The 15,452-nt window shown below is 45.4% G+C and overlaps 1 protein-coding gene across 1 annotated transcript in view; it reads left to right on the top strand.

The window, feature by feature from the left end:
• LOC149441884 (uncharacterized) overlaps positions 1-14,655 on the top strand; it is a 47,659-nt gene extending 33,004 nt beyond the window's left edge. Inside the window, exon 2 of the mRNA XM_089656795.1 lies at positions 12,581-14,655. Coding sequence (XP_089512921.1) covers positions 12,581-14,027 — 1,447 coding nt within the window. The 3' untranslated portion in view covers positions 14,028-14,655. The remainder of the gene's footprint in view (positions 1-12,580) is intronic.
• Positions 14,656-15,452: the final 797 nt, after the last annotated feature.

The following is a 15,452-nucleotide window of genomic DNA, read 5'->3' on the forward strand; positions in this document are numbered from 1 at the left end:
TCAGAGGATTATCACATACAGGAGCACTCTTTCAGGGTCAGAGATTCTTTAATTTGCATTAAAAGCTTTAGAGACAGTTCAACACTTTTCAGAAAATAGGATTTATTACTAAAAAGGTCAAAATGGTGCAATAAAAATATTTACAAATAAAGATGTAACAAAGATATAAAGAGAGCAATAAAACAACAGAGAAATAAAAGAAAGGAGTTCAGAAGACAGAATACTTGCAATATCCTTGGTTTGAGCAGAGTCCAATTGTCCGAACAAAAAGATTGCCTTGGCTCTCAAGTCTGTTAGATGTTTTCTGATTGATGTTAAATGAGAGCTGTCTTCTCCAGGCTGTCAGTCTTTCTCTACCATATTAAAGGGGTGTCTCCTGAGAACAAATGACCAATCATCCAGTTTGGGGATGGGTGTTAGGCGGTAACCAAGGTTATGACCAAATCCCTTACAATTTTATACTAAGGTCAATAACCTTCAATAGGTACAGGCAGCATCCTAGCAACTGGCAGATTAATATTTAGAAATATATTCTATACCAGTGGCAGACTGACCATTTGGAAACTCGGGCACTGCCCGAGGGCTCGGGGTGAGTAGGGGGCCCCATGAGATTCCCCTGGTACCTTTTTCATAGGCTTTTTTGAGTTTGGGCAAGGACACAGGGGCCCCATGATCCCCTATTGCCCAGGGGCCCCATGAGTTGTCAGTTCACCCCTGTTCGTAACACAAAGATACCAAACATAGCATACCCTTGTCACCCAGGAGGAAAGAGACTGCTTCTTCTCTCTTGTAGGCACTAACATAGTAATGTAAGGTCTTGTGTGACTCATATTAAAATGATCTATCTGTATATATACTTCATATTAATGTGCCCAGTTCCTGCTGAAGTTTATAAATTGTATGAAAAATGACTCTTGTGGAATGTACGTTTTATGGCACGCTCTAGCCCTAATAGCCTAACAGGTCATGACTGACTGAGTTATTGTTTTACAACCGGGCAGAGGGAAGTGGTTTTCCAGCAAACCCCTTGGAACCAGACTAATTAGAGGTTTACAGCCCTGGAGCTGATCTATCTGTGTTTTATTTAGGATAAGAGATCCTGTTGACCTCCGTCAACTTGTAGCTATGCATTCCATGGACAAAGGGATGAGGGAGGACAGAAGGGAACATGGCTGAAACCTAACAAGATGGCTGTCATGTACAACATCTATGCCTCTATTGCACACAATCATCACAGAAGCAGGTCCTGATTCCTCTATATAGATCTTTATATTGCTAGAGGGGTCACCGGCAGGAGGAAGAAGGTCCCGATTCCTCTATATAGATCTTTATATCACTAAAGGGGTCACTGGCAGGAGGAAGGAGGTCCTCATTCTATATAGATCTTTATATCACTAGAGGGGTCACCGGCAGGAGGAAGGAGGTCCTGATTCCTCTATATAGATCTTAATATCACTAGAGGGGTCACCGGCAGGAGGAAGGAGATCATGATTCCTCCAGATAGATCTTTATATCACTAGAGGGGTCACCGGCAGGAGGAAGGAGGTCCCAATTCCTCTATATAGATCTTTATATCACTTGAGGGGTCACCAGCAGGAGGAAGGAGGTCCCGATTACTCTATATAGATCTTTATATCACTTGAGGGGTCACCAGCAGGAGGTGGAAGGTCCTGATTCCTCTATATAGATCTTTATATCACTAGAGGGGTCATGAATCATGCTGAGCCCTCTCTGGGTAGTTATGTCTGAGACTGCAGAAGGACCCATGGCTGTTGAGACATCTGACTTGGTTGGTAATTGGTTTTCCATGTGCTCAAGGATTCTTTTGCAACCTCTGCACCATGTAAGACAAGGCAGAGATTGATTGACAGATGTCCCCTATTGCAGAGGCCTCCCTTTCAGACTCCATCATTGGCTGACTGGTACTGTCATGTACCTGATGGGGGACTGAAATGACGAGATTGGCCTTACTTGTGTCACTAGCCCTGACCACACTGGAAGAGGAACAGAGGGTGTCTAGGGACCAGGGGGACAAGAGCGCCAGCAGGTGTTGTTTGCAGCTCTTGCAATTGGAGACTTTGGAAGACTGATGAACCTCCAATTGAGACACAGTAGTGATATGCAGAGCTGGTATGGTAGATCGCCAGGTGTGCACCAGAGCAAGGCAGGAAGCAGGCATGGGAGACAGGAGCAATGTCATAGGAATAGCCGGGGTCATTAATGGGCGGACAGCAAGGTACCAAATCATAAGCAAGCCAAAGTCAGGAGCAGAGCCGAAGTCAGGAACCAGTATCAAGCAGGGGAGTAATCAGAGTCAGGTCAGGAACAAGCCGGGTCAGCAACAAGGAAATCACACACAAGAACGAGCAGGAAACAGGGAACAGCTGAAGACCAGTCAGCACTCAGCACAGGCAAAGGCACCTTTTAAATAGTCCACCTGGAGCCAATCTTCACCATGCATGATCGTGCATTTCTGTGCACATGCGCACGTCTAATCACCAGCCGTCTCACGGGAATTCCCTTACAGAGGGGTCACCGGCGAGAGGAAGGAGGTCCTGATTCCTCTATATAGATCTTTATATCACTAGAGGGGTCACCGGCAGGAGGAAGGAGGTCCCGATTCCTCTATATAGATCTTTATATCACTAGAGGGGTCACCGGCGAGAGGAAGGAGGTCCCGATTCCTCTATATAGATCTTTATATCACTAGAGGGGTCACCGGCAGGAGGAAGGAGGTCCCGATTCCTCTATATAGATCTTTATATCACTAGAGGGGTCACCGGCGAGAGGAAGGAGGTCCCGATTCCTCTATATAGATCTTTATATCACTAGAGGGGTCACCGGCAGGAGGAAGGAGGTCCCGATTCCTCTATATAGATCTTTCTATCACTAGAGGGGTCACCGGCAGGAGGAAGGAGGTCCCGATTCCTCTATATAGATCTTTCTATCACTAGAGGGGTCACCGGCAGGAGGAAGGAGGTCCCGATTCCTCTATATAGATCTTTATATCACTAGAGGGGTCACCGGCGAGAGGAAGGAGGTCCCGATTCCTCTATATAGATCTTTATATCACTAGAGGGGTCACCGGCAGGAGGAAGGAGGTCCCGATTCCTCTATATAGATCTTTATATCACTAGAGGGGTCACCGGCAGGAGGAAGGAGGTCCCGATTCCTCTATATAGATCTTTCTATCACTAGAGGGGTCACCGGCAGGAGGAAGGAGGTCCCGATTCCTCTATATAGATCTTTCTATCACTAGAGGGGTCACCAGCAACCTCATTTAGAATACTGTGTCCAGTTCTGGAGACCTCACTTACATAAAGGTATTGATAAGATAGAACGAGTCCAGAGACGGGGAATACAAATAGTGATATCAGGAGAGACTTCAGGAACGTAACATGTCCAGTCTGGAGGAGAGAAGGGAAAGGGGAGACATGACTGAAACCTTTACATACAACAAGGGAGTGAAGAAGGTTCAGGAGGGCAGGATTTTCAATATAAAACCAAAATGAAGAACACGGGACATGACCTCCAACTAACTGGAGGAAAGTTCACAACTAATCTCAGAAAGTATTATTTTACTGAAAGAGTAGTAGATGCTTGGAATACATTTCCAGTAGAGGTATTGAGCCAGAGACAAATCACAGAGACCATCACAATAGTACACAATGAATGGTTATGAATGAAAGCCATTCATTGTGTACAACTGTCATGTGATCACTGTGATTGGTCATAGCAATCACATGGTACTGGGCTGGTCTGGTACAATGATCTGTCATCTGGTGGACACAGCAGGTGACATATCAAGATACAGCAGAGCCACTAGACTTGGAGGACTTCATATGATGTCCTCCCAGGATGGGAGAGATCCCGCTCAGCTGTCATTCTGCTATAGGCCTGGTGGGAAGCAGTTCATTACAGGGGACACTGTACAGGTTCTACATGTAGTCTCGGGGGTCCCTGTGGAAGTCCATGTGTGGACATTTCTACCTATGATAAATGACAGGCTAAACCCACCTGGAGACTTTCTCCACACCTGGAGTGTGCTGAGTTCTTGGAGAACGTCTACACAGTGTTTCCAGATTGGCTTTATCACCCCAACGAGCTCGCTCCAGTTCATGGATGTCATCATTATGTTTGGAGGATCTCACCAGTCAGGAGCCTTTCCTGTCATCCTACATGTTCCCTTCTGAGGATTGTTCTATCCTTCCAAACAAATGTATGAAATCATGGATGAGTCCTCCTTCTATGTGATCTAGAAGATCTTCAATCACAATGTCTTTATGGATGAAGTGGATGGCCCAGTTTATATATTATTTATTGCTTTACAGCTTTATTCCCTCCAGGATTCATTCTTTATTTATAGAACCATTCAAGGAAGTGTTCTTACTTTGAGAGATCTCCACCACCATTCCTCTGTGACCATTACATCCTTGTCATTTATGTCTAACATCTTCATTATCAGTGGATTGATATATATTATTATACTTTACGATGTATTTTTTTTTTTACCCAAAAAGATCTGTTTTGGAGGTCTCTGTTTTATTATGTATTTTGTTTTTATCTTGTGTTCTGTGTCTTTAAGACTTTTCTATCTGTAGTAAAATATATTATATAAACAATTGGTTGCATAAGAGTTAGGTTTATTGTTTCTTACTTTTTTTAGTTCTTTTTGATCTTCCCTGGTATCTCTGTAAGGTAGATACAATGCTGGAATGGTTATCAGGGGATGTTTCTCGGGGCTGCAGTTCCTCTGAACTCCACAAGATGGTGATCTCATTTCTCCCCAGACAGGACTTCTCTATGGGATACAGACAGGAAGTGATGTCAGGTACAGACAGGCCATTCTGAGAGGTGAGTTGGGAGGAAGCAGATCAGAGACATTGGTGGACATGGCAGCAGAGGAGGTAATAAGATGTTATTTCCTATTTACACCCAGTAACCTCACCGTCATGTCCATCCTCTTCCTCCATAGTCACGTTCCGTCCTCTTCCTCCATAGTCACGTCCGTCCTCTTCCTCCATAGTCACGTCCGTCCTCTTCCTCCATAGTCACGTCCGTCCTCTTCCTCCATAGTCACTGTCCTGGCTCCGGGGTGTGACCAGAGGTATGTGACTGACGCAGGGAAACGTAGGCTTCAGATAAGTTATAAACAATAAGACAATTTATTAAAGACTAACAATACAGACATAAACGCAGTGCAATACTAAAACATAACACAGTGCAAATGAACCAAACCAAACCACCCACAGATAACAGTACATACAATGCAAGCGTCGTCAGGCAGGCCGGGTCAATAACAATTGGGCAGGTAGGTACAGGGGGTCAGGCAGAGAATGGTCGGGGTCAAAAGCCAGGGATGAAACAGGAGAAGTCAGCAGAGGTCCGGATCAGGCAGGGTCAGCAATGAATCAGTCAGACAGGGACAGGGATGCAGGTAACAAGAAACAGGGGCCCAGGAAAAACACACACCAAGGCAGAGACTGCAGGTCTGGCCATCCCTTAAATACACCTGCATGATCAGCTTCAGGTGTTTGGCTGGATGCAAGGTTGAGTCTCTGATTGCCGGGAGCACCCGCTGGCCAGCCCTGGTACTGCAGCCCACAAGGCAGGTGAGTCCCACCATTACTGGCAAGTCCATTCCTGACAGTCACTGTGATGTCTTTTATCTCCAGCAGATGATGATACACACATATATAGTGTGGGAACCCAGATGAACCCCTTCAGGGGCAGAACATTCCCCCACTTCCAGGGCCGGAACATTCTCCTCATTGTGGAGGTAAATTCTAGTAATATGGTCCTCTAAACAAACAGCACTGACAATAAATAGACAAGAGAAGGACCATCCTGACCATACATGGCCTACAAAGGGCAATGATGACACTACACAGGCAGCCAATGGGCAATCATTACACTATGCAGCCAACACAATGATGGAGTGCCGGGGTCAGGAGTATGGAGCATAGAGCCCCTTACATTGCTGCTCAGGAGGAAGAAAACATTCCTTTTTAACAAGAAATGTATATAAATCTGAGGTGCTTTCAGGAATGTCTGGGGGTTTAAAAAATAAATGGGGCTTTATAGCGACTAAAACATTTAATATGTGTAGCATTGCGCTGTTTATCTCCTCCTCCCCTCCCCCGCCTGTCTCCAGCACCGCACCCAAGGAATAGCAGGGAGGGGAGATTCCTTGCAGTGTAATGAGAACCGATTGGCTGCTCCTCAGGAAAGGGGAGTGTCCGGCTTATCCTTTCTCCCTTTCACTCCCAGAGTCATTTTTGCATTTTTGCACGTTTAAAAAATCATTTTATCCTGAAGTTGACACAAAACCCCCAAAATATCGATTTTCTGAAAGTAGAGACTTTAGAGAATAAAATAGCGGCAGTTCTAATTTTTTATTTCACAAAATATTATCACAAAGTCTAGGAAATGCCAAATTTCAGTAAAAAATACTCTTAAGCTGATTTCAGGGCACAAAAAGCAATAAATGACCCATTTATGTGTAAAACTATAAAAGCCGAGGTTGCAGCGAGTAAATAGATATCCAACATGTCAAACCTTAAGTTGTGTGTGCTGAAATGGTGACAACCTTTAGTCCCCGGTATTATCTATAGGGGACACATTTATAGCCCCTTCTAGGTCATCAGTATGGAGTACGGAGGAGGTCTGCTCCTAGAATTATCCTCTCATTCTGGTGTGACCGGCGATATGTAACGTGTATCACAATCAATGTTATCACGTGTAGGCGCTCCAGCGTGTGCTCTTACATTTGGGCGTGCATATATGTGGGGGAGGGGGGGCCTTAAAATTTTTTAAAGGGAGGAGTTATGTACTTGGTTATAACTTTAATTCTTTGCATTTAAAAAAAACATTTTTACTTAAGGGGACAAAGTCCTCTATGTGATGACTTTTGATGACAGGTTCTCTTTATTGAGACATCCAGGGTCTAAAAGACCCCCAATGTCTCCCCTGTACTCCATTGGATGTAATGTAGTGCACATCGCATCGCATTACATTCTTTGCTGGCCTCAATGGTCGGGAAATCTGTCATAATGTCACTTCTGGGTCAGGACAAGAAGGGAGTGAACGTGTCCGCTCTCCTCCATCCCCTCTACCCTCTGACACCCGCTGACCCGGGCCCACAGATGGGCAAGCAGAGCCGGGGAAGCATAGCAGGTACAGGAGAGGTTCACACACACGGGGTGGCAGAGGCTGGCACCTGAAAGGAGAGCCCTGCGGCTTGCCCTCAGCAGGGATAAAGATTAAAAACAATACTTGCCCGGCCCCCAGAACTACATATCCCGGGCGTCGGGTGATGTAAAGTGACCATCCCTGCATGATGAGCTGACATTGACCTCACAGCACTGCCTCAGAGCAAACTAGTCATAGGAAGGATCAGATTTATCATTCCTTGTCTGCAGATCTAATACTCATCAAAACCAGTTCAGAGACCAAACAAACCCAACAGAGATAAGGGTCCCCGGACCCCAAAATTGTAGTAAACACTAAACAGTCCAAACAAAATGTCTTCCCATGGGGGGAGTAGTTCTTCAATGTCCAGCAACCCTCCTATTCCCCCCTCACATCCACATCCTATTATTGTGTGACCAATACCATCCAAATCATTCTTACTTTCATTTCCCAAAGTTATCCGTCTACAAGGAGACCTGTATAGATCACATGATGGCACCAATGAGGATAGAGAAGGACCGGAGTCACATGACTGAGAAGATACTAAACCTCACCCTGGAGATCATCTACCTGCTGACCGGAGAGGTGAGGAGGATTCTGGGAGGTCACATGACATCACTCTTATCTCTATTAATAAAACACAGACCTGACCGGAGAGGTGAGGAGGATTCTGGGAGGTCACATGACGTCACTCTCATCTCTATTAATAAAACACAGACCTGACCGGAGAGGTGAGGAGGATTCTGGGAGGTCACATGACATCACTCTTGTCTATTCTGGTCAATAGACCATTTTATTTTTGCACACATTTAGATGATGTCAGGTGGTTGATATTGTTTTATTTTTCTCCTGATCTGTAGGATTATGTTGTAAAGAAGAAGTCTAGTGGGGAGCCAATCTCAGGACGATGGAGCAGAACCCGGAGCCTCACCATGGTGCCTCCATCTCATTCTCTGATACCTGAGAGGGAGAAAGAGCAGAAGATTCTGGAACTGACCACCATGATGGTCCATCAGCTGACAGGAGAGGTGAGCGGTGCCGGGAATTCTGGGACATTCTCCAGTAACAGACAAGGGATGTGTCTGGATGGTGACTGTATCATTGTGTGTGTCAGATTCCTATAAGGTGTCAGGGTGTCACTGTCTATTTCTCCATGGAGGAGTGGGAGTATTTAGAAGGACACAAGGATCTCTACAAGGACGTCATGATGGACAATCAGCCGCCCCTCACATCACCGGGTAAGAGGAGACTTTATTGTAAAGGAGAGAGCAGTACGGAGGATCCACCTAGATCCCCCATCATCTGATAAACACATAGAAACAATGGATTCAGTCAGTGTGTGTGTTTCCTACAGATGGATCCAGTCATGGGAACCCACCAGAGAGATGTCCCCGTCCTCTGTATTCCCGGGATTCCACACAGGAAGGTCACACCATCCCTCACCATCATCAGGTAGATGATGACAATTATTGGTAGTTGTGATTTATACACAGCATGTTTGTTACAATGAATGTTTTATTATATCTTTCAGAGTGGAATCCTCGGGGATGATAATATTGATGTTAAAGAAGAGTATAAAGAGGAGGATGAGGAGTATGGAGTGATGGAGGAGTTTTCAGAAGGACACAAGGATATGATGGAGCCACCTAATACCAGGAACCCCCCAGAGAGATGTCCCCGTCCTCTGTATTCCCGGGATTCCACAAAGGAAGGTCACACCATCCCTCACTATTACAAGGTTGGTGGGATGGAGAATCTAGAACATGGACTTGTAGAGACTATGGGCTCCAATCACAAAGCGGTATCTTCCCGTATCCCAGTATGTAGTAAGATGCTGCATTCTGTTTTTTAGTAGTGAAGCCTGCGGGGAATTTACCACTGGTGTCCATAGCAACACTTGTAAATAGCTTGTTGTTAAGGAGAGGGCAGCCGCCAGTGTCCTCAGCAACCAGTAAACAAGGAGCGGACGGCCACCAAGTTCCCCGCTGACAGCTGTGACAGGTCTGGTATGGATTTTGAGGGGAACCCCGATGCCAAAATAATACAAAAAGTGTGGTTTCCCCACTAAAATCAATACCAGACCCTTAGTGAGTGCCCACCTTCCTCCTGAACCATACCAGGCCACATACCCTCAACATTGGGTGGGTGCTTCAGGGCAGGGGCGCTCTATCCTCCCAAAAGCACCTTGTCCCCATGTCGATGGGGATAAGGGTCCCTTCCCCACATCCCTGGGCAGTGGTTGTGGGGGGCTTATTGGAATCTGGAAGCCACTTTTAACAAGGAGGCCCCCAGATCCCATCCCCCCACAATGTGAATGAGTATAGAGTACATAGTACTCCTATTCATTCACCAAATAGTGTAGTGTAAAAAAACACTGGAAGTAATTTTTGACAAAACAAAAATAAAGAACAATATCCCCCTAATGTAGATCCATCGATGATCCAATCACAATACTCGCTGTCATCGCTGACTCAAATAAAAAACAAAGCTCCCCTCCTGCCGTCTGACAGCTCCGCCACCTCCCACTTCTAAATAAACTAAGGAGCACTACTACCCTGTGATGTCACTGGGTGGCCTTGCCCTCTTGTGACATCACCAATACAACATGCCCCGGTCAGTGACATCATTGAGTTGCACCGTCCCTTAGTATATTTAGTGGCAGGAGGCAGCAGAGCTGTCAGACAGAGGGGAGTCTTCATTGGGATCGGAGCTTTTCTTTCCGAGTCAGCGGTGACAGCGAGCATCGTGATTGATGATGGATCTACACCGGGGGGACATTTTGCTTTAGTTTTCCTTTTTTAATAAAGGATTTGTCAAAAACTGCCTGCTGTCTTTTTAACAGAATACTTTTTTGGGGTGAATAATTAGGGGTACCATGTACCCCATACTCATTCACATGGGGTGAGGGATCTGAGGGCCCCCTTGTTATATTTTGTAAGTCCTCTTCCTGCAAACCTCCACAGCCACTAGCCTGGGTTGTGGGGAAGAGTTCCTTGTCCTCATCAACATGGACAAGGTGCTCTGAGGGAGCAAAGTCTCCCCCCCCTGCCCCAGAGCATCCACTCCATGTTAAGGGCATGTGGCCTGGTATGTTTCAGGAGGGGGGTCGCTTGCTCATCCCCCCCTTTCCTGACCTGCCAGCAGCATGCTCAGATAGGGGTCTGGTATGTATTTCTTTCATTTTGACAAGGGGTTCCCCTCAAAATCCATACCAGACCCGGGGGGGACCCCACGCCATTTTCTTAATATTTTGTTGCCGGTAAATCTTTTTTTTTAGATTTATCGGTTGGTTAGGACGTGGTGGCCGCTCGCTCCCTAACAACCATGTTGTTTACTGGTTGTTAAGGATGCCAGCGGCCGCCCACTCTTTACCAAGCAGTACACATTTCCTGAATGCCGCATGTCTCCACCACTAATTAATGACCGCATGCATTTCATTCTTTATTTCCTTCTGTGAATGTAACGCCTGTTCATGCGGTATTTACTGAGCGTGTTCAGTGTTTGTGGTCAATACCGCAACACGGGATAGGAAATGGACAGTTTCAGGATGGCATGCGGTATTTAGGGGAAATGTACCCACATATCACATGTGATCTGCTTCTGTGAAGGGAGACAATTTTGTCACAATCATAAATCTTACATTTTACAGATGATATTCTCTCTCATTTCCTTGATTTAGAGTGGAGATCCAATCGATATAGAATTTGAGGTGAAAGCAGAAGAAGAAGAGGCGTATGTGAGGGATGATCAGCAGTCTATGGAGGAGGATGGAATAACGGGGACATTTATAGAGGAGGACTCTCCTACAGAGATCAGCACAGGTGGGTCATGAACACTAAATCCATTCCTCCACCCATACTGCTCACTGATTGGTCCAGAGTAGGGCGGGGACTGGGTGATATCAGCCTGTAATCCCCTGGTCACTTTCCTGAGCTGTGTTCCCCGTCCTGTATTCCTGGATTTCTCTCGGATAATCTTCCTTCTCTGTGCTGCAGACACAATTTATGTCTCTAGACTGGATTTATGGAGGTTCTGGGGTTCAGCTGGCAGCAAAATGTTCATTTCACCATAAGTGTTACTAGACCTAGGCACTGGACATGTTCTTTTGATCTTATTCCTCATGGTGGTGACATAGCAATTCTCCCAGTATTTGTCACCTGTGCCGGGTGGAGGGATATGTCTGTAGTGTCTCAGACCCAAGTCACTGAGTGCAATCTCAGGAGATGGGAGGCAGCGGTGTGGGATCTCTGCAACTTGTCATTAGAAGGCAGGGGAAGCAGTTGAACCTGAAGCCAGTGAAGCCTAGAATAGTCCAAAACATTCAATCACTGAATAGAGGGGAACCAAAAAGGACTAAAGGTGCCTAGGCTATCTGGAAACCTGTCTAGAAGGGTGCTATGCACTATATAATTTATATTACAACTTGACCCATGCACTATATACTCTATGTTGTACATTACATACTCCTGACCCCTGCACTATATACTCTATGTTGTACATTACATACTCCTGACCCCTGCACTATATACTCTATGTTGTACATTACATACTCCTGACCCCTGCACTATATACTCTATGTTGTACATTACATACTCCTGACCCCTGCACTATATACTCTATGTTGTACATTACATACTCCTGACCCCTGCACTATATACTTTATGTTGTACATTACATACTCCTGACCCCTGCACTATATACTTTATGTTGTACATTACATACTCCTGACCCCTGCACTATATACTCTATGTTGTACATTACATACTCCTGACCCCTGCACTATATACTCTATGTTGTACATTACATACTCCTGACTTCTGCTCTCCCTCTCCCCCCACTGCTATATATACACATAATATGGATTCTCTTTTGTTCCCCCCATTTCCTCCCAGCTGGACATTTTATATCGGATGATGTGATTGGAGCACAGACTTTTACATGGTGATAATAATGTGATAACATCCTCCAACTTTGGACCCTTAAACAGAAAGTGATAATGAGGGAGGAGTCAATTCCCCAATGATGGTGGTCTTCAGGATCAGTCCAGTCTTCATCTTGGTTGTTCTCCCCCCATCCTCACTCTCTGACCTCTGGTGGGGCTCAGCCAGTCCTGGTTTGGGGTAACCAATCAGCTCCTGTCTAGTAATCCTCTTTGTCTTTGTATTTTAGTCCATGGCCGGGAGATGAGGAAAACCTCCGAGGATTGTCTCACTTTGTCTCCAGACTGGAAAGTAGAAGATGAGGACATCACACAGTATAGTCCAGGAGAAAACCCGGCTCCCTCCAATGTCCATCCGGCACCACTCAGTGTAGATGGACCATCGGATTCCTCGTATCCTGAGGAACCTCAGACTGTGCTGGACCATGCCGGCCTTCCAGCAGGGAAGAGGCTGTCCTGTACTGAGTGCGGGAAATGTTTCCATTCTAAATCCAATCTTAATGTGCATAAAAGATCTCACACAGGAGAGAAGCCGTATTCCTGTCCTGAGTGCGGGAAGGGTTTCCGGCGTAAACCAGAGCTTAATGTGCATAAAAGAACTCACACAGGGGAGAAGCCATATTCCTGTCCTGAGTGCGGGAAATGTTTTTCACATAACTCCAGTCTTTACCTTCATAAAAGATGTCATACAGGGGAGAAGCCATATTCTTGTCCTGAGTGCGAGAAATGTTTTTCACAGAAGTCCTATCTTTACCTGCATAAAAGATCTCACACAGGGGAGAAGCCATATTCCTGTCCTGAGTGCGGGAAATGTTTTTCAGTCAAGTCCATTCTTAACAAACATCAGAGATCTCACACAGGGGAGAAGCCGTATTCCTGTCCTGAGTGCGGGAAATGGTTTTCAGACAAGTCCAGTCTTTACACACATCAGAGATCGCACATGGGGGAGAAACCTTATTCCTGTACTGAGTGCGGGAAATGTTTCAGTTCTAAAAAACATCTTAATAGGCATAAAAGATCTCACACGGGGGAGAAGCCGTATTCCTGTCCTGAGTGTGGAAAATGTTTTTCAGACAAGTCCAATCTTTACAAACATCAGAGATCTCACACAGGGGAAAAGCCGTATTCCTGTCCTGAGTGCGGGAAATGGTTTTCAGACAAGTCCCATCTTTACACACATCAGAGATCTCACACAGGGGAGAAGCCGTATTCCTGTCCTGAGTGTGGGAAATGTTTTTCAGAAAAGTCTAGTCTTCACAAACATCAGAGATCTCACACGGGGGAGAAGCCCTTTTCCTGTCCTGAGTGTGGGAAATGTTTTTCAGAAAAGTCTAGTCTTCACAAACATCAGAGATCTCACACGGGGGAGAAGCCGTATTCCTGTTCTAAATGCGGAAAATGTTTTTCAGTGAGGTCCTATCTTTCCAGGCATCAGAGATCTCACACGGGGGAGAAGCCATATTCCTGTCCTGAATGCGGAAAATGTTTTTCAGACAACTCTAATCTTTACACACATCAGAGAACTCACACAGGAGAGAAGCCGTATTCCTGTCCTAAGTGTGGGAAATGTTTTGCACATATGTACGTTCTTCACAAACATCAGAGATCTCACACGGGGGAGAAGCCGTATTCCTGTTCTAAGTGCGGAAAATGTTTTTTAGAGAAGTCTGATCTTTCCAGACATCAGAGATCTCACACGGGGGAGAAACCATATTTCTGTCCTGAGTGTGGGAAATGTTTTTCACATAAGTGCAGTCTTTCCAGACATCAGAGATCTCACAAGGGGGAGAAGCCGTTTTCCTGTCCTGAGTGCGGGAAATGTTTTTTGCAGAAGTCCGATCTTTACAGACATCAGAGAACTCACACAGGGGAGAAGCCACTTTCCTGTCCTGAGTGAGGGAAATGTTCCTCACTGAAGTCCTGTCTTCCAGTACAGCAGGGGTCCCACACAACCCTGGAGGTGTATTAGTGTAGGAAATGTCTTCTAGATGAATGTTGCTGGACATCCCAGCTCTCATGTGGGGAAGAAGCACACCCTGATATACACCTCAGATATACTCCATGGCTGATCTTCATCATGGAAGAAACAGTCCATAAGGAGATCAGAGGTCCCCAAAGACATAGATGAAGTCTGCGACCGGGTTGGCCATTGATAGGAGAAGAATAAAAATGGAGTCCTGCCTGAAAGGATCTAGAGAACCTCCATTGTGTTGATGTACGCTATTTTAAGTATTAAGTTAGGTTTTTGCAGATATATTAGAAGTTTAATGGAACTGTTTTAGTTTGGTGAAGGATGTATCAACAAAAGATAACATGACCCTGAAGTTTTCTTTGCCCGGCTATTTCTCAGAAAGCTAGCAAAAACAGTTTATACCAAGAAATGTATATGTCATGTTTCATGTAGTCAGCTCATGATGGAAACTTACAATTACAGTTTTAGAACTCGCTCCCCCCCCCCCTTATTATTTCTGTATCCTATATAATCTTAGTAATGTCTAATAAACTTTGAACATAAGCTGCCGTTATTTCCGTGTTCAAGGGGTGTTCCCAGAATTCTGCAGATAAACCAGGAATCTCTCCACAGACCGGGGGTCTCTGAGGGGATAAGAAAATCATCCTTTCAGCTGGGGGCTTGGCCCAGGATGACCACCCACCTCACTTGGTAAGTAAACCTTTTGTCTTTTTATGACCAAAAGCTCTTTCTTGCCCTGTGTTGAGGGAAGGTCTTGAATCATTCTGTATTGTCTATATAGACCCCTGATAACCTGCAGCTACTTTTGGTAAGCAGACTTAACTCTTTGATAGCGTTACAAAAGAGTGCAATATATATATATATAAAAAAGAGTGTTTTTGGTAAAACACAGATTGTTCTTTGGTAGAACACACTGTCCTTTGGTAGTGTTAGGGATCCAGGTATGACCAGAGATGTGTGGACTGACACAGGGAAACGCAGGCTTCAAGTATGGTGTAAAACAATATAATTTATTAAGATTATACAGTACACAGTGCAAAAACCTTCAATAAATAACAATATGTGCGGGAACACAAACGCAGTCAGGCAGGGTTGGTAACTATCGGGCAGACAAGGTACCAAGGAGCAGGCAGGAGAGTGGTCAGGAATAGCCGGGGTCAGTGCAGGCAGAGTTCTAGCAGAGTCACGATCAGGCAGAATGCAGATACAGGGGCTCATAGGAACAAACACCAAGGCACTGACTGCAGGCCTGGCCATTGCTTAAATACACCTCCTGCAATCAGTCTCAGGTGATGGCTTGATTGCAGAAGTGAGATTCTGGCTGCTGAGAGCACCCGCTGGCCAGCACTG

This window comes from Staurois parvus, unplaced genomic scaffold (genome assembly GCF_062004578.1).
Source record: "Staurois parvus isolate SC_StPar_1 unplaced genomic scaffold, SC_StPar_1.0 ptg000940l, whole genome shotgun sequence".
NCBI classification, from domain to species: Eukaryota; Metazoa; Chordata; class Amphibia; order Anura; family Ranidae; genus Staurois; species Staurois parvus.